This window comes from Marmota flaviventris, chromosome 2 (genome assembly GCF_047511675.1).
Source record: "Marmota flaviventris isolate mMarFla1 chromosome 2, mMarFla1.hap1, whole genome shotgun sequence".
Lineage (NCBI taxonomy): Eukaryota > Metazoa > Chordata > Mammalia > Rodentia > Sciuridae > Marmota > Marmota flaviventris.
Window position 1 is genome coordinate 176743989 of NC_092499.1, and position 19567 is coordinate 176763555.

The following is a 19567-nucleotide window of genomic DNA, read 5'->3' on the forward strand; positions in this document are numbered from 1 at the left end:
TGAGGAGAAAGATCATGACCTCAGAACAGGGACCTACAAAGAATCTTACAGGTGATCTATCAGCACCTCTCACTTCACAGACAAGGCTACGGAGGTCAAGAGAGTGACCTGTCCAAGGTCATGCACCAGTTAGAGGTCTGGGGCCCAGGTATCTGGAATGTTCTCTCCCCCCTGGCTGTCTTTATGACACAGCACTGACACCTGTCAAGAACATGCAATCTCAGTTTAATAATCATCTCCCTCTCCATCACTGCCAATAATAAAGCTAATTAACTTAAGGGACACTGTGGAATTCTAAAGCACTGATTTTCAGGGTTTGGACCTTGATCTATGTGCCACAGGGTCACCAAAATGTTGACTAAAAACACCAACTGTTTAACAAAAGTTACAGATGATTTTCACATACACCTAAAACGTAATATACATACAAGATTTTAAAAATTACAAAGTGGAGGGCTGGGGTTGTGGCTCAGTGATAGAACACTTGATTGCCTAGCACATGTGAAGCACTAGGTTTGATTCTCAATACTGCATAAAAATAAATAAAGGTATTGTGTCCATCTACAACTAAAACATATACATAATATATATTTAAATACATATATGGGGGGTAGAGAGAGAGAGAGGGAGGGAGGGAGGGAGGTGTATGTGGCTACAAATTGCTTAGGAAAAAGAACATTGCAATCATCACAAAAGCCTTGGGTAGCAAATCCCCAAATTCTTCTTTCTTTCCCTTCAAGAGTAATACTACTCTGTATTTTTAAAAAACTTTTTTTCTCACGTTTCCTATAAGTTGTATTACTATACATGCAACCATAAAAATACAGTTTCCAATGTTTCTAAATTTAACACGAACAGCATCACTTCCACCAGTTGCCATTTTCACGTGAAGAGATTAATCCCTGCCAGTGCTTCAGTGTTTTTGCTATAGCTGATTCACATTCACCACTATGTGGCGCTCCATTGTGCGAATGGGCTTCAAGACTTGCTCACTGGCTGGTGGAAACAGACAAGTTTCCAGTTCACTTACTTTGCTATTATAAATAATGCTATGAACATCCTGGACACACCTGGCACACATTTGAGTTAATTTCTATGCCTGGAGGTAGAACCTTCTATTGATGAGATAAAATCAAATTGTTTACCAAAGAGGTGCTGATGTCTACTGCCACTAGCCCGGAGGGAGAGCCCCTGCTGTTGCACCTGGTCAGCAACACTGCTTTCATCTGACTTTTTCATCTTCCCACCTCACTGGTGTAAAATGCATCTACAAAGGAGTTATGATGTTTCTCCTTTCTTTTCCTTTTTAGATAACCTAGAACTTTATTTTCACACACTAAAGTTTGAGAAATAGTTAACTCATTTCTACAGTAAAAATGAACCGTGATTTCTGGGGGCAAGGGGGAGATTTCTTAACAAGATCCATACAAGATAAAAAATACTGCCATTGAAACTGCTGATAATTTACAGCTTCTGCTCAACAACAGGCAATATAAAGTCAAGACAGTCACGGTTAGGAAAAGACATTTGCTAGGCTGCAGAAAAACGAAAAGTCAGGCTGAAACAATGAGATAGCAGGGTTACACACACCTGTCAGACCGGTGTTACCCATTTGTTATTTTTTTATTTTTATTTTTTTACCAGACTTGTATGGGAGACTTCCAGGCACTGCTGGTGAGCATTTAAACTCCTTTAGGGAGTTTTTAAAATTTAAACAGCCCCTTTAGGGAGCAATCTGGTAGTATTTAGTAAAATTAGGTGAGTCAATATCCCATAACCCAAATTCCCTACTTCTGGAAGAACCCTGTGCAGTGATAGGACAAGGGATCTTCATCACAGCCTTAGCTTGGACAGCCAAGGAGGAGGTAAAAGGCAAAATACACTTACAGTGGGTTACTCTCTAGCAATCAGAATGAGCAAGGTAGATCTAATTGTAGTATTACTAATCAAAGTAAAAAATATGATTTAAAATCCAGAAAAAATGAGATTTACAGACCAGCACCATTAGTATAAACAATTTAAAAAGCACACAGAAAATGATATATGTCTTTTTTAAAAATTTCTTTTAGTTGCAGGTGGACATAATACCCTTAATGTTTATTTCTACGTGATGCTGAGGATCGAACCCAGTGCCTCACATGTGCTAGGCGAGCGCTCCACCACTGAGCCACAGCCCCAGTACCAATGTACATCATTTTATGGATGCATATTTATATTGCTCAGCATGGAGCAGGCAGACTGGGAAGATCTGTATTAATAAAAGTATGATGGGAAGGAATGGAACCAGAGAAGAACACCAACAAAGGCCAGAAACGCAAAACTCGACACACACTAAGGACAATAGGAGGCCACAATCGAGGACTGCTTAGGTTCTCTTCTTTGGTCACCCTGGTGCTCAGGAATTCATTAGGAGGAGTGGTCACAAGTCAAATTCAGGATGTCGCAATTGGCAGTGGTTTAAGAACTGGCTGGATGACAAATCAATTCATACTCCCGAAACGAAACAGAGGGACAAAAAACAAAAGTGAAACTAACCAATCGGTCCACTAAGGGAGAAGGAGAAACCATCTCCCACTCTGAACAGGGTACACTTCCTGTTACATGTTTACTGTTGTGGGTGAAGTTTTACTTTGGAAGCCAGGGATTTGATGACATGCCTTATCTTTGCTCTGTCGAGGGGTCTTTTAATTTCTATTACGCCCTCGTATACAGCATTCGTCTACCAGAACTGGAATGTGGGAAACCTGGCTGCTCACCACCTTTGCTTCCAGAGTAAAGTCCTGGAAGAACGACGCCTCTTGCTGAAATGGGACCTATGTTCCCCAGAAAACAGAGGTGGCACTATGAGACAGGCTCTGGTGTTATCAAGCCAAACATGGCATTCAGTTGCACTCGGGGCCCTCAGCTCAAATATCAAGTGTCCCAGAAAGCTACAGTTGGAATGTAGCCAAAGTGCACAGTCATGTAGTCTGACACCCTTGGATGAAAACTCTAAGACCTGGGGGAGCTGACACTCACTCAAGGTCACAGCACATGAGATATAAAGCTGGATTTGAGATTCAGAATTCTCAGCTGCCAGTCTATGGCTGGAGATTTTTCCCAGCCAGGTCCACCAAACTGGCCCCATGAAAATTTTTCTTGAGAAAGATCCTCAAAACCCCGGGGAGGAAGCATTCCTTAATAGCTGAGTGTTCACCCCAGTGCCTCTGGGCTTCAGCCAAAGAAACGAAACAGATCGTTCTGGGCATTTTCTCTTTCTTATAACCCTTAAATCCCCACAACACAACACAAAACCAATCTCTAATTTAACTCTACGGCCATCTCCATCCCCTGCCACTTAACCTGCCTGACATAGCTATAAAGCTCTCATGAGGAGTGGTGCTGACTTCAAGAAAGAAATCCAAATTCAAATGCTGGACTTCAGTTGAGGCCAACAGAAGTGCTACTCTTCAGTCAAGTTTTACAGACCAATCCTACTGCGCCAGAGGAGGCTAAACCAAAGAGAGCAGACAGCCTTGCTCTCTACTCAACTGTTGATGTGTTAGTCAAACAGACACTCTGGGGACACTGTTTCCCTCTTATCACCCCCAGGAAGATGGGGGCAGGAGGTGACTAGAGCAGCAACACAAACATCCTCTGAACTTGGCAAACACTATGGACTCAGCCAATTCTGCTGGCTCCAGTCTGAATATTAAACCTCAATAAACTAACAGGAAAGACACTGCTCCAGATGGCTTCTGCTCTGAATATGAGTACCCTCAACCAATGTGAGCAGAGGTCAAGTGCAACCTGAGCCTGCAGCCACTTCAGAAGAAAAAGCAAAAAGAAGCACAAACACAGCAGACTCTGTTGACAGTCCCGACACTCATTCCTTTGAGGGCATGTAAGGTTGAGCGCTGAGGTGGACAGGGGGACAGTGCCTTCCAAAACTCCCATTCCCCAGCTCTTTGGCCTCCCCAGAGAAGTGTGGAGCCGACTTTTTTTTCTGGTCCGCAGGAGCTTGACCCGTCACCATTAACTGAGGAGGTAGACTTTGGGAATCTGTCACAGATCTTTTTTTTTTTTTTAAACCACTATTGAAATGAGATTTGTTTACACATTTCATTTGAAAATTTTGGGGGCCTAGAGTATTTTGCAAGAGGGTGATGCCAGGGAAGACACCAACCCATAAGAACTGACATCCATAACCTGGCAAAGTGACAGACACAGGCGCTGACAGGATGTGCGGGGGGACAAGTGGGGGAGCAATTCTGCAGGGTTCATATATGCCTGTGAAGTGGTGAGCAGGGGGCCAGGTAAGCCCTCTGTGACAAGCTCTTGGTCCTGGACCAAGCTCTTGGTCCCCTGAGGAAAGGGTTATGATAGTGGGGCAGAGAACAAACCGACAGGCAGTAAGGTGGAGAGGGGCTTGAGGACAGGATGGAGCAGACCTGCTCCATCTGAAGAGTGCGACCAACGGGCAAGCTCCAGAGTAAATCCACATCTTACTCCACACCCTGTCCCGTCCCACACATCGGCTCTCTGAAGAACTTCCCAGGAGAAGTTGATATGAAGTGACTGGGCCAAGTGAAAGAGCTGTTAAAGACTAGAAAGCCAGAGCGGAGCAAGTCAAGAGCCATAGGGTTCCTGTTGGAGGAAATGTGCAGTGAAAGGGGACCCTGACACCGGGGAGTGGGGGAAGGCAGCATCTCTCCCAGGTCCCAAGGTCTGAACTGCTGGGAGGAAGAAATGTTCCCCTGTGTGTGTGTCTGCGTGTGTGGGGGTGTGTGTGTGTGGTTGTTGCCGACTCTGCTTTCCCAGCCTTTTCTTCTCTAGGGGTGTGTGTGAGAGGGTGTGTTGTTGTTGCTGCTTGTTTCCTCTTGTAGCCCATGTAAGCCACGAAGGATGTGTGCCCTTAGAGGTAGCAGTGGGCACACATCTGGGGTCCCAGTGAAATAGCTGAGACTGGGGGCGGGAGAGACAGAACTCAATGATAGTTCCTGTGCTCTGATTCTGCTGATGGGAGTAGTGCTAAAGGGTGTGGTGGTCTTGGTCCTAGCTCTATGGGAGAGAGGAATAGAAGCAGTAGCAGTGATTCAGGGGGATATCTGGCTAAATGCTTGGAATGTGTAAAGCACTTGTGGGGGCGGGGAGGGAGGGTCCAGAAAGCTATATACCTGAGAAAGATAAAAATGGGTTCGGGGCTTGAGAAATAAAGGTAAGAAATGAGAGGAAGGTTAAAATCTCACTGGGAGACACAAGGGGTGGGGTGGCTTGCTCCTCAGAGCTGGTCTTGGTTCTGGGAATGAGAGGACTGGGACAGTGAGGGTCAGGCCTGGAGTCCTGAGTGTCTGTGTGTATGTGGGAGTGTGGCTGGAAGGAGCAGATGGGAAACAAAGGGGCCAGGTCCAGTTTTCATAGGAAGGCTGATGTGATGGGGGTCACAGGGAAGGGAGACATTCGTGAGATGGGCTGAGTCCAGGTGTCCTGGGGGCTCTGTGAGGACATCAACAGGCCTCCAGCTGTTAAGAAGCAGAACCTATGGATGAGAGAACAGGAGGGGCTGACCCTGTGGGGAAAACTATAGCTAGGAATCCTAACCTAACCCTCACACCCAGGATGTATGGGTACATGTGTGTGTGAGCTGATGATGACGGGGCGACTGTGCCCAGAGCCCTTCAGTAAAAGGTAAGAGTGTGTGAGCCCACCCAAAACCTCATGTTCGGATCCAGATGTCCCGTGGAGGCTCGAGGTGGGAATGGAGGCAGTTTTGAGTCCGGCCTCCCCATCCCTGCTCCGTGACTGTGTGGCCAGAGTTTAGGGGGAGCAGGTGGGCTGAGGACTCTGGGGAGATACACCTTGTCTCGGGGTCAGATCCACAGAATCCTGGCCCGAGCGACCGCCAGGCTGAGCTGAAAACTTTCTGTCCCCCGGTTTACAAACCAGGCTGTGCCAGCTGCGCGGGGAGGGGTCCCGGGCCCCAGCGGCGTCAGGATCCCCCGGGCCCGGACCTGGGGTGACGGGCAGAGGCCAGGCGCTCGGACGAAGTCTTTGGCCTCCGGGATTCGGCAGAAGACAGCTCCCCCCTCCCCAGCGGACGGCTCCGCGGCGTACCTGGTCGCCGGTACCCAGGCCGTAGTAGCCGTGCGTCACCACCTCCCAGTGCAGGAAGCAGACCAGCGCGTCCTGCGTGCAGGTGATGGACGGCGCCGCCGACTCGTAGAGCACCTCCAAGCCCGCCATCAGTGCGCTCGGCTCCTGCGGGCGGAAGGAGGAAGGTAACACTTCAGGGCTGGCTCCGCCCACGCGTGGCTATAACTCCGCCCCGCCCTCCTGAGGCTTCTGCCGGGTTTCTCCCGACGACCCGAAGGGAGCAGTCCGGGGGCGTCAGAGCAGCCGCCGGAAGTAGTTCCAAACGGCAGCGCAGCTTCTCTAAGAGTGCCGGGCTGGAAACGTGAGCCGGGCACTGAAGGGTTCCCAGAGGGAGTCCGCGCACGGGGCGTGGCCTCTCAGAGCCGGGATCGAGTTCTCCCCGCAGCCTGCAGGACCGCTGCGCGCTGAGCGCTGAGTCCTGGGAGAGGACACCTCGCTGCAAACTAGATTTCCCATCCGCAAAGTGGGTGGGGCTAAGCCGGGAAACAACTTAGGAAATGTGGGGAAAATTTATTTATTAGCACGTATGCAGTGCTTGCTACGAGTCACCTTATTCTAAATCCTTTTCTTGTATACATGGGTTGACCCCCACCCCGAAGTGGTAATACCACTAAGGAAAATCGAGGTACAAAGGGACAATTTGACCTCGATGACACAGCCAGCCAGTGAAGGGCAGAGATGGTACTGGAATCTACCAGTCTGGTTCCTAGGATAGCTTTTATTATGGTGTTTGTTGGGTGCTGCATCCTGTGCCAAAAGCTTACTTTGTTCTTTAAACAAATCTTATATTCTGTTATCATCCCCATTTTGCAAGTGACAAAACTGCTCAGAGTTGAAGCTACTTCCCTAAGAAGATGGGAGCTCTGGACTATAGAACTGAAACTCCGACCCACTACCTAATTTAATCTTTTTTAAAAAAACCTATCTCCTCCATGATTTTTACCACCTATTATATCTTCAACAAGTTTCTTGAAGTCCCATTATTGTTTTTATTCAAATTTATTTTTCCACATCCAGTCAGCATCATGGTTCGTGCCACCCACTGTTCTTTCTCACTTGGATGCCTGGTGTCAGCCTTTGAACAACATCCCTGTCTGTCTATAGACTGTTTTGCACCCTGAAACCAGACAGAATCTGTTAGAACACAAGTCAGATGGTGTCCTTCCACTCAAAACCTGGCAGAGTTCCCACCAAGCTCAAAAGGAAGAGTCCTCCCCAGGGAACCTATGTATGGTCTAACCCCCACTGCCACCCCAAACTGTCCTTCTGAATCAGAATATCAGTGGAAACACACCTGGAGGCTAACCTGTAGAAATATTAATAAGAACCCCATCAGGGCCTATTTCATATAAAAGATCTTGAGGGTCCCCTGGGGGAACACCTCCAAGCCATTCCTTTGTCCCTGAGGTAGAAATCAGAACACGGGGTGAAGCTGGATGGAAGTTATAGGAAGGCCATAGTCTTGGTGCTGTTTTCAATGCCTGTTTTACATCCATTTTGCTCCATGCTCTACCCAGAACTGAGATAGGGATTTAGGATAAGGGAAAAGGGAAATATCCTCAAGCCATTGCAATGCAGAATCAAGCCACTGAGATGCAGAAAACACTGTTGCAAACAGCCCATGCCCTGGCAATACAAAAGCACAGGAAAACTGGCTTCACCCTGGATCCACTTCCAGTCCAGCCCCTGATACAGCCCTTCTATAAATATTGGACCGCAGGCCAAGTCAGGGCTGCTTCTCACTCTGCAGACTGCCTGCATTCTCCCTTATGTGTATCTACCTTCTTATATAAACCTCTGTCTGTGCCTTTATCTGGCTAGTGTTGAAATTCTTTTCCATCCTTTGGGCCCAGAGTTGAGTTTCCTCTCTCTTCTGGGAACTCCTTAGACCTGTCTCCAGGGACCTCTCTTCTCCTGTGACACTGCCATACATTTTAACCTCTAAACACTAAGCAAATAGTTGTTCTACTGTATTGCTTAGGGAAAACAAGTTTGAACTTATTCTGTATGGACATAGTTTTTTCTTTTTTTCCTGGATATCTTCTATCCCCTGTTGGTTGAATCTGCAGATAAGGAATCCACAGATACAGAGGGCCAATTGTACTTCTTGCTCTGCCTACAGCACTCTTTTCCCAAACATCTTCATGGTTTGCTCCTTTATTTTAAATATGGTAGTTCCTTACCTCACTTTCTACCATCTCAGCAGAGGGCTTCCCTGGCCATTCATCCAAAACAAACTTCTCCTGTTTTTTCCCCCCATTTCCATGCTTTTCTGAAAGGCATTCAGTGTAACCTAACACGATAGTAAGTATTTATCTATTTGCTTATTTACTTGTAACTTTCTTCCCACTAGACTGTGAGAGAGAGCAGGGACCATGTCTGTCTTGTACACAGCTGAACCTGAATGCCCTCTGGGCTTGGTCCATACTTAGTGACTGAAAGAGGGAATGGATACAGAATGAGAGAATTCTTGATCTCAAGTGGGCCAGTCTCACCCCATCACCGCCACTGACACTGTCCACGGGCCTTGCCTCTCCAAACTCTGTGTTCTTCCATTTTCCCTGGGGTGCCCCGATTCTTGAACCCCATCTGTAAAGCTTCCAGATGAGCAGCCTGAGGAGCAGTTCGGCTGAAGGAAATAGAGACTTACAAAAACTTCAGGGAAATAGGGAGCTCAGGAATCTGACCTGTTGTAATCTCCCTTATCTGCCCAAATCCCCCTGCTCCCCCAAAAGCCTGCCAAAAGTAACCAACCGACTCCTCCCGTGACCTGGTCCTGCTAAACCCTATAAAACGCAGGCACTTGGAGCCCCCCGCCATTTTTCCCTTTTGAAAACATGCTCCTCTGTGGCTTAATAAAGCATTGCTGATCCCTTGAGTCCTTTCTGGGTTTCTTCTTCTTTGTGTTCTCTCTCATGTGCTTTCTCAGGTGTGCTGACCACACTCGGGATGCTAGGCTGACGGCCATGGCGCTCCTCTGTGAGACGTACTTCCCATGACATAAAGCTCTTTCCACTGAGAAGCCCTCCATTTTCAGTCTGTCCTGATGTTTGGTCCCTTCTACTACTCATGTCTCTCCCCAGTTATGAAAAATTCCCACAGAGCCATTCATTCCCCCAATACCTTCATAGGCTGGGAGGCCATGGTGGGGTCCCCCAGGCTGTGGACCACTGAAATGTGTCCCCCAGTGGCAGCCCTGATCTCAGTTCGTGCTGCAAGGCAGGCCTAGATGAAAAGCCATAATTCTGTCCCTACGGAGCTCACGTCTAGTGGTTAAAAAAAAGAGTTATAAACAAAGGTAACCTGGCGTGAAAACTGCCATGCCAGAGGAGTGCTAGGAGGTCTCACAAACACACAGGAGGGATCTAACTCAGAGTGAGGGAGGGCTTCTCAGTGGAAAGAGAGTTCTAGCCCACGGCCTAGAACTTCAACCAGTGGGACCCTGTCATCTTGCACACCATTAATTACTCTCTCTCTCTCTATCTGGGTGTCACTGGGGTGCCAAAGTGAGAAGGGTGAAAGTCCCAGGAGCGAGGAGAATTTTATCTTGGAAGTTGCTGGAATTGCTGGTTCTTGATAACGTAAAGCAGACCAGCTTTGGGGCGGTTTTGTGATGGCTTTAACCCCTTGGCTCCACACAGTTTTGCCTGCGGTTGCTTGTGGCCTGCATCTCACAGAGCTTGGGTCCCCTGTTCCACAGCATCATCCTGTCTGAGCGGAGCTGATCCCAGGGAATAGCAGGAGAGGAGTGGGAAGGGAGGTGGGCAGGGAAGGGGGTGCAGGACCTGTCAGTCATCTCCGCGGGCAGCTGGGTCTCACTGCTTCTGTGGGACAGGTCTCAGAGTTGTCCCAGTTGAGAACATGGGAACTGGGATTTCCTTTTCACTCCTACCTGATCTGTCACAGGTGAGACCTGCTTTCTGGGGTCATGGAGAGTCCTCAGGCAAGAGTCGTAGAATTTAGAGAAAGTAGGCTTGGGTGCTTACAAGTGACTTCAGAGGGGGAGAAGGGCATTGAAGCCGCCTCAGCTGTGGTCCTCCCAACCTCCAACTCAGGGTGGGACAAGCCTTCTAAAGTCTGTGTCCAGCAGCCAGCGGGCAAGAGGCATTAGCCTTGGGCTGAGCTGTGACTCCTGCACCAGCCAGTGGTGTTCTGTCCACCCTGAGTCCCAGGGTCTTTCAAGAATGGGGGCAAATGGGAGGATGTCCTGGGACTAGAAGTGCCCCGGTCCATCCAGCACTTTCTGTGGACTCACCTACATCAGCAAGAATCCCAATCTGCCCTGCGAGTTCTGGGAGCGGCTGAGAGGAGAAGCAGGTGGCAAGTGCCTCCCCCACTGGGCCCCCACCACCTGGGCAGAACAGAGCCCATAGCAGAGACCAGGGCCCCCAGGGAAGGGAAGAACTTTCAGGCTGCAGCCACCAGTTCCTGGTTGCTAAGTGACAACAATGTGGGTATTCCAAGCTCCTCTGTGTTCCTGGGAACCATGAAGTTGAGCTAAGGGCAGGCCCAGGGCACGGAGTTGGAGTCACTCACTCACCAGCAAGTTCTTCTCCTTTGGCCAAGCGTCAGCTCCACCACCTCACCTCCTCCGGGACGCTAACTTGACACCCAGAGATACTCGGCATCTTTGGCGCCCAGAGAAAACGACTTTTTAAAACTGTAATTCTAAAGTAATAAGATTATTATTAATTTTGGGAGGGGATATTGAATTGATACTGGGGATTGAACTCAGGGGCACTTAACCACTGAGCCACATCCCCAGCTCTTTTGTGATATTTAGAGACCGAGATCTTGCTGAGTTGCTTAGATCCTCAGTAAGTTGCTGAGGCTGGCTTTGAACTTGCGTTCCTCCTACCCCAGCCTCTGGAGCTACTGGGATTATAGGTGTGCGCCACCACACCCGGCTCCACATTCTGCTCTCTATCTCTGTGAATTTGACCTCTCTAGGTATCTCTTTTAAGTGAAATCATCCAGTATCTATCCTTTTTGTGACTGGATTATTTCATTGAGCATGATTCCCTCCAGATCCATCTCTGTTTGCAGCATGTTTCAGAATCCTTCTCTTTCTAAAGGCAGAATAGTATTCCATCATCTGTATATTCTACATTTTGTTTATTCATTCATCCACCCAAATGTAGGTTGCTTCCACCTTTTGGCTATTGTGAACAATGCTGCCGTGAACACGGTTGTACAAATGTCTTTCTTCAAGATCCTGTTTGCAAATCTCTGGGGCTCTGTATCTACAAGTGGAATCACTGATTCCTGCGGTAAGTCTACCAACAGGCTGTTCTCTGGAGAAGCTGCCGACAATGCACAAAGGTTACAATTGCTGCACATCTGGTCAACGTTTGTTTTTGTTTTTTATTTTATTTTTTATAGTAGTCATCCTAATGAGGTGGTCTCTTACTGTGGTTTCTATTTCCATTTCCCCATGATCCCTGAGGCTGAACATCATGTCCTGTATTTATTGACCATTTGTGTATCTTCTTCAGAGAAGTATGGATTCATATTTACTCATTTTGAACTGAATTGTTTTGGGGGTGTTTATGTATTCCCTTATCTGATATATATGATTTGCAAATTTTTTTGGTTGTTATTGGTATCAAGGATTGAACTCAGGGCACTCAACCACTGAGCCACATTCCCCAGCCCTGTTTTGTATTTTATTTAGAGACAGGGTCTCACTGAATTGCTTAGTGCCTTGCTTTTGCTGAGGCTGGCTTTGAACTCGTGATCTTCCTGTCTCAGCCTCCTGAGCCCCTGGGATTACAGGCGTGCGCTACCATGCCCCTGCTAATAGTGTCTTTTGATGCACAAAAGCTTTTAATTGTCCTCAAGTCTGGGCTGGGCGGGCTGCCTTGGAAGAGCAGGGTTTCAGTGCGGCCCTGTGGACCACAACTGGAGGCCATTAGCTAGCACCCCGCACCCCTCACAGTGCTTGGCCACGTGTTTCTTGAAAACAGATTGGCCCCCTCCACGGCTGACACATAAAAAATACTCCTTTGGCCTGGCTTTTCTGCTCATCAGCTTGTCTGAGACTCATCCCTGTTATCCTTTGGATCTCTCTCTCCCTTTTTTATTGCTGAGTGATATTCTACTGTATGGATATATCAGAGTTTATCTGTTCCCTCATCAATGGACATCTGGGATGTTTCTAGTTTCTAGTGATTACCATTCATGCAGCGGTGGACCTTCCCGTAAGGGGGGTCGTGATGTCGACAAACATTTTCATGAGTCACTGGTCCATGGTGGTAGTGTATGTTGGTAATGTGACGGGGGAGCCAGACCTGACTATAAAATGAAATTGAAAGAATATTATGATGAAGAACCAAAGTCTGCGCAAGGGGCCAATCCCTCCCCAGCAGCTTCTCTGGAGGGAACCTGATTACCACGGTCCCTGTCTATTGAATCGTAAACATCCACTGTGACCGGCTTTCAAGGCCAGAGATTCCTCAGGTGTCTGTGAAAAGGAGTCATTTCTTCTTCCACTTGTGACTTGCTGAACTCTGTAGGAACGTAGCTACATCATCACTTCCTTCCTAGGCCAACGAACTGCCTTCCAAGCTGTGACCTCACAGGCCTGGTTCTTAGGACTGTAGCCTCAGGGAGGTAAACTCTAGTCATCTGGAGTCACGGCTGCCTGTGCTGAAGGCCACGTCACAGTAACTCCTGCACTGCGTTCTACACCTGTGAACTACTTATCAGAAATTCCCTGTGCATGGTTTTTGGTCAGGTAGGCTAAGAATTCAAACCCACCCAAGTTGCAATGGTTAAGAAACGATGTCAAATTTCCTATAAAAGCCCCCATGTTGCCGGGTGCGGTGGTGCATGCCTGTAATCCCAGAGGCTTGGAGGCTGAGGCAGGAGGATTGAAAGTTGGAGGCCAGACTCAGCAATGGTGAGGTGCTAAGCAACTCAGTGAGATCCTGTCTCTAAATAAAATACAAAATAGGGCTGGGGGTGTGGCTCAGTGGTCGAGTGTCCCTGAGATCAATTCCTAGTACAAAAATAAATAAATAAAAGCCCATGTAACCTCAACTCAGGGCACAGAACTTGAGAGCACTAGCTCATCTGGTGTAATAAACCTGTTTTTCAACCCTCAGAGTGGTGCTTGGTCTCTTGCTGAGCACAATTTCCATAACAATAAGATCTGCCAAAAGGATCTCCAAGGTGGTTGTACCCCTCCACCCCACCAACCTTGAGCCCCAGTTGCTCCCCATCAGCAGGAAAAGATTTAATATGAAAAAATGTGCTCACAAAACCATTGGATGGATTGGAAGGTAAAGATTAGGGGAAGTTTTCAGAGATCCTGGATGGTCCATGCAGAGACAAGGAAAGCCACAAGAGGGCGCCCCGGCCCACCTAAATGGCCACAAAGGGCAGCCACGCAGGGCAAGGCACAGGTCTCCTATGAGGCCCTTTTTGCAGAGACATCCAGGGAAGCTCTGGACATGGCCCCCAAAAGGAACGTCTAACAGTCAATCTTCACACCTGGAAATTCTTGCTTTTAACTCTGGGCATCGGTGACATCAGGGAGAGACAGTCCTCAGAGAACCCAAGCTCCAGGGGCACCGAAAATCTGTTTCTGAGGGAGCAAGGACCAGGAGGGGTAGTCTTCAGGACCACTCTGTAAGAATCGGGCACTGGTAGCTACGGCCCTATTAAAAGATCATTTTCAAGCCAGGCCGAGTGGTGCACACCTGAAATCCCAGTGACTTGGGAGGCAGAGGCAGGAGGATCGAAAGTTTGAGGCCAGACTCAGCAACTTAAGGAGATCCTGTCTCAATATAAAAAAAAATGAAATAAAAAGAACTGGGGATATAGCTCAGTGGTGAAGTACCCTGGGGTCCAATCCCCTGTATAAAAGAACAAAAATAAAAACATAATTTTCAGAAAAAAGCTAAAATCATGACTGTCATGTCGCTATAGCTATGAAATGAACATCTTTGAAGATTTGGTTTTACTTGTTAAACATGAAGGAACCTCACTGATATTATAACTGGCTCAAAGGAAAAGTAATAAAAGCACATGGAGTAGAGAAGTAGAATTATAAATGAAGGATTATGTGGTTTCCCACTAAGGAGAGGGAAGGTGGTTCCATCAGACAAGACCTAGTTCGTGTGTTTGTCTGTGATCTTCCGTTTACAAGGAGGCAGGAAACAGCTCAAATGAGCAGAGTCAGAAGGTCCGGAGAGGCCAGCTTCTCATGCTGGGGAAAACAGCACTTCTCAGTTTTCCTGGGACTTGGTTTCCTCATCTGTAAAATGGGATTCACAGCTGCATTTCCTCCTTGAGTCGTAGGGAAAGGGGAACAAGCTGGTAGAGGCTGAGGATGAGCTCACAGAGAGCGAGCTACTGTCTCAGGGCACTCGACCACCGAGCACACCCCAGCCCTGTTTTGTATTTTATTTAGAGACAGGGTCTCGCTGAATTGCTGAGGGCCTCACTAAGTTGCTGAGGCTGGCTTTGAACTCGAGACCCTCCTGCCTCAGCCTCCCGAGCCTCTGGGGTTCCAGGCGTGGCCACTGCGCCCTGCAAGCTGCCGTCTTTCAGAGCTCCAAACTCTTCCTGCAGCAGTGACCACATGTGGCTCAGATGCCCCGTTGGTGAGTGGCCTCATTTTCTCCTCCTCACAACCCACTCTGAGGGAGAGACCGTGATCAGAGGGCCGAAGCTCTCAGAAGTGGTGGCACTTGCCCGGGGCCACTCCGATAGTCACCACAAACTGGGTGAAAACCCAGTTCTGTGCAGCTCACAGCGATTTGATTCTGTGGAGTGCCCATGTGACCTTGGTAGCTGGGCCTCCTCCTGCCCGTCTCTCCAGGAGGTTGGGTCAGCCAACCCCGGGACGCCCTTTCTCCCCTCCCTGCGCTCTGTGGGGTACTTCCCAGCTGCCAAGCTGACCAGGCCACAGCAGCTCTGGCATCGGCCTGGCAGGTGGTGGCATGGGTGTGGAGGGTCAGGGACGATGTCTAGCCTCCAGCAGGTGGGCCTCAGCCTGTCCAGGACGGCCAGGGTTTCCACCTTCTTCACACGGCCTGGTGGCAAGGGCTGGCCCTGGTTGGACTTGAACGAGAGCAAAGGAAGAGATGTTCCCGGGGTTGAGCCCCAAGTCGGCAGCGAGGCAGGAACAAAGGCCGAGTCCAGCTCCATCTGCATCGGTGTCCCCCCTGCCTTGGCGGTGGCCCAGCTGTCACCCGGCTCAGCACTGTCATCTCAGGGCATCTCTGTGCCACCTGCAGCAGGAAAGTCCTCTTGCTTTGGGGCAGGGCCTCCGATGTCCCCAGCTCCAAGCCAAGCTCTCTGCAGGGCCAGGAGGAGCCCCGGTCTTCAGACTCAGTTTGCAGCTAAAGCTCGCCGGGCAACAGCAAGTTTATTTGTTTATGTAACAAATTGTCCCAAGGGAAAAAAGCAAAGCAGAGAGGCTCGGGGCGTCGGGGTGAGGCAGGCCAGGGGAGGCCAGGGGAGGCCAGGGGAGGCCAGGGGAGGCCTCACTAACAAAAGACATTGGAGCAAAGACGTGAAGAAGTGAGTCGGGAAACGTCCCAGGCCCAGGGAACAGGGACCGCACCGAGGGTACCTGGCCTGTGTGTCCAGAGCCCAGAGAGGGAGACGCGGGGCACGGGGTGAGGTCAGGGGGTCACAGGGAAGCCAAATATCAGCAGGGCCTTGTAGCCTAGAGAAGGAGGGAAATACGTGCTCAGGGAAGTCCTTCAGCCCTGGTCCAGAGCAGAGCCAGAGCAATCTGAGGGCTGCTGCTGCCCGCCAAGGAAGGACTCTAGGTAGACAGGGCACCCTCTGTAGCAGCAGTGCCCAGGCCTGGCCCCAGCCAGGGGTCCCAACTTTATGGGACAGTCTGGGGTGTGCACTCCAAGTTCTGGGGAAACCCCAAACCCCGGGACAGAACAGACGCTCTCGGTCACTGCTTCACTTTACACACGGAGAAACTGAGGCCGAGGGAAGGAGTGGGCCCTCCAAGGCCCACGTGATGGGGACAGCAGCAAAGTGGGACTTGAGGAGTCTGTGGGAAGCTGGTTCTCTTGCCAGCCGTGGGATAAAGGGCTTTAAAAAAAGAAAATCCAACTTCCTGATTCCTGGAGTCCGTGTGGCTTTCTCCATTCTGGCAGGACAGAAATGCCAGTGAGCACACCAGCCCTAGAGTCCAGCTGTTGGAATCCTGGCTCTACCACCTGTTGGCTGTGTGACCATGGGCAAGTCGCTTCACCTCTCTGGGCCTCAGATTCCTCATCTGTAAACATGGAGATAATGATAAAAATAACCCCCGCCTCATGGGGTTGTGTTGAAAATGAAATGAGGCAATGTCTACAAAAGAATTAGGGCAAAGATGTAATCAGTGACGACTGTGGGACTGTGGAGCTAGACTTGCAAAAACTGTCTCTTCCACAAGTGCAGCAAAGAAACTGGCAACGGTCGGTGGTCAGCGTCGACCTTTTCAGAACTCCCAAGATGAATCAAGGGCTTGCAGCAATTGAGGGATCACTTATTCGTTGTTCTTATTTGCCTGTCACATCCTCCACTTCCCAGCTCTATAATATGAGTTATAAATAAGAGAACCAAATAGAAATTTCGAAGCTAAAAGTACAATAATTAAAATAAAAAAGTCACTAGGACACAACAGAAAGTTGGGGCAGCCAACTTGGGAATCGGCAGCCACATTCAGAGTGAAAACCAGCAGTCTGGCAGCCACCACCAGAAGGGACAGAATGGGGTGGCTCCTTCAAAGCCACAGTCCCGGAGAACTGTCATTAGTTGGTGTATCCAGTGGTGGCCAGAGGACTTCCCTCGCAAGGTTGTCTTTGCTCCACCTGACTCTGAGCCTGCCCAGTGCAGGAAGTCTCTTCCCTATCACCAACATTTACAGGCAATGACTTAATTTGGGGATTATTTTGGTGATGGTAAAATTTGGGACAAACAATAGGCTAATCAAAAAACTTAAAAGAGGGCTGGGGATACAGCTCAGTGGGTAGAGTGCTTACCTTGCAGGCACATGGCCCTGGGTTCAGATCCCAGCACCACACACACAAAAAAACTTAAAAGATGAACAATGAGATGTTCACAGGAGCCTTTAAAAACTCTGATATCTTTTAGCTGTGTAATCCTGTGCGGCAGCCATGTTTGGTCTTCTCAGGAGTTGCCTACACATTCTCGACTTATTGTTAGGTCATTGCCGCGCAATTTCCGTTTTTTTTTTGTTACATCTTTTCTTTGGAATACTTTTGGTTGACCTTTTTTGGATTGATTTGGTTTTCTACTCACCTTGTGTTTAGCCCATCGGGGCCCCGGATACCTGGCATATTTTTTTTCCCCTTGGCCCAACCGGGTTGTGGATACCGGCCTTTTATTTTTATTTATTTACTTTTTAAAATGTGCCCTTGGGGACTGTGGATACCTACTCTTTATATGCATATATTTTATTGGCCCATCCAGGCTGGGGATACCTGCTGGGTCTGTCTCATCTGAAAGCCTGCCCATCCGGGGCTGCGGATTAGCCCATCGGGGCCTCGGATTTGCCCATCGGGGCCTCGGATACCTGCTTGCCCATCGGGGCCTCGGATACCTGCTTGCCCATCGGGGCCTCGGATACGTGCTTGCCCATCGGGGCCTCGGATACCTGCTTGCCCATCGGGGCCACGGATACCTGCTTGCCCATCAGGGCCTCGGATACCTGCTCTTATTTTTTTTTTTTCTTTTTTCTTTTCGATTTGCCCATCGGGGCCTCGGATACCTGCTCTTATTTTTTTTTCTTTTCGATTTGCCCATCGGGGCCTCGGATACCTGCTTGCCCATCGGGGCCTCGGATACCTGCTTGCCCATCGGGGCCTCGGATACCTGCTCTTATTTTTTTTTCTTTTCGATTTGCCCATCGGGGCCGCGGATACCTGCTTGCCCATCGGGGCCTCGGATACCTGCTCTTATTTTTTTTTTTTTTCTTTTTTCTTTTCGATTTGCCCATCGGGGCCTCGGATACCTGCTCTTATTTTTTTTTCTTTTCGATTTGCCCATCGGGGCCTCGGATACCTGCTTGCCCATCGGGGCCTCGGATACCTGCTTGCCCATCGGGGCCTCGGATACCTGCTTGCCCATCGGGGCCTCGGATACCTGCTCTAATTTTTTTTTCTTTTCGATTTGCCCATCGGGGCCTCGGATACCTGCTTGCCCATCGGGGCCTCGGATACCTGCTTGCCCATCGGGGCCTCGGATACCTGCTCTTATTTTTTTTTTTATTTCCTTTTTCTTTTCGATTTGCCCATCGGGGCCTCGGATACCTGCTCTTATTTTTTTTTCTTTTCGATTTGCCCATCGGGGCCTCGGATACCTGCTTGCCCATCGGGGCCTCGGATACCTGCTTGCCCATCGGGGCCTCGGATACCTGCTTGCCCATCGGGGCCACGGATACCTGCTCTTATTTTTTTTTTTTTCCTTTTTCTTTTCGATTTGCCCATCGGGGCCTCGGATACCTGCTCTTATTTTTTTTTCTTTTCGATTTGCCCATCGGGGCCTCGGATACCTGCTTGCCCATCGGGGCCTCGGATACCTGCTTGCCCATCGGGGCCTCGGATACCTGCTCTTATTTTTTTTTTTTCTTTTTTCTTTTCGATTTGCCCATCGGGGCCTCGGATACCTGCTCTTATTTTTTTTTCTTTTCGATTTGCCCATCGGGGCCTCGGATACCTGCTTGCCCATCGGGGCCTCGGATACCTGCTTGCCCATCGGGGCCTCGGATACCTGCTTGCCCATCGGGGCCTCGGATACCTGCTCTTATTTTTTTTTCTTTTCTTTTTTCTTTTCGATTTGCCCATCGGGGCCTCGGATACCTGCTCTTATTTTTTTTTCTTTTCGATTTGCCCATCGGGGCCTCGGATACCTGCTTGCCCATCGGGGCCTCGGATACCTGCTTGCCCATCGGGGCCTCGGATACCTGCTTGCCCATCGGGGCCTCGGATACCTGCTTGCCCATCGGGGCCTCGGATACCTGCTTGCCCATCGGGGCCTCGGATACCTGCTTGCCCATCGGGGCCTCGGATACCTGCTTGCCCATCGGGGCCTCGGATACCTGCTTGCCCATCGGGGCCTCGGATACCTGCTCTTATTTATTTATTTTTTTTTCTTTTTTCTTTTCGATTTGCCCATCGGGGCCTCGGATACCTGCTCTTATTTTTTTTCTTTTCGATTTGCCCATCGGGGCCTCGGATACCTGCTTGCCCATCGGGGCCTCGGATACCTGCTTGCCCATCGGGGCCTCGGATACCTGCTTGCCCATCGGGGCCTCGGATACCTGCTTGCCCATCGGGGCCTCGGATACCTGCTTGCCCATCGGGGCCTCGGATACCTGCTTGCCCATCGGGGCCTCGGATACCTGCTCTTATTTATTTATTTTTTTTTCTTTTTTCTTTTCGATTTGCCCATCGGG

The 19567-nt window shown here is 49.3% G+C and overlaps 1 protein-coding gene across 2 annotated transcripts in view; it reads right to left on the reverse strand.

Moving 5' to 3' along the window:
• The window catches only part of Psmf1 (proteasome inhibitor subunit 1), a 31309-nt gene extending 24994 nt beyond the window's left edge, over positions 1–6315 (reverse strand). The window contains exon 1 of one of the 2 annotated variants that reach the window (XM_027954089.2): positions 6094–6315. In XM_027954089.2, coding sequence (XP_027809890.2) covers positions 6094–6222 — 129 coding nt within the window. In that variant the 5' untranslated portion in view covers positions 6223–6315. The remainder of the gene's footprint in view (positions 1–6093) is intronic. The other variant, XM_027954095.2, reaches the window with a different exon arrangement.
• Positions 6316–19567: the final 13252 nt, after the last annotated feature.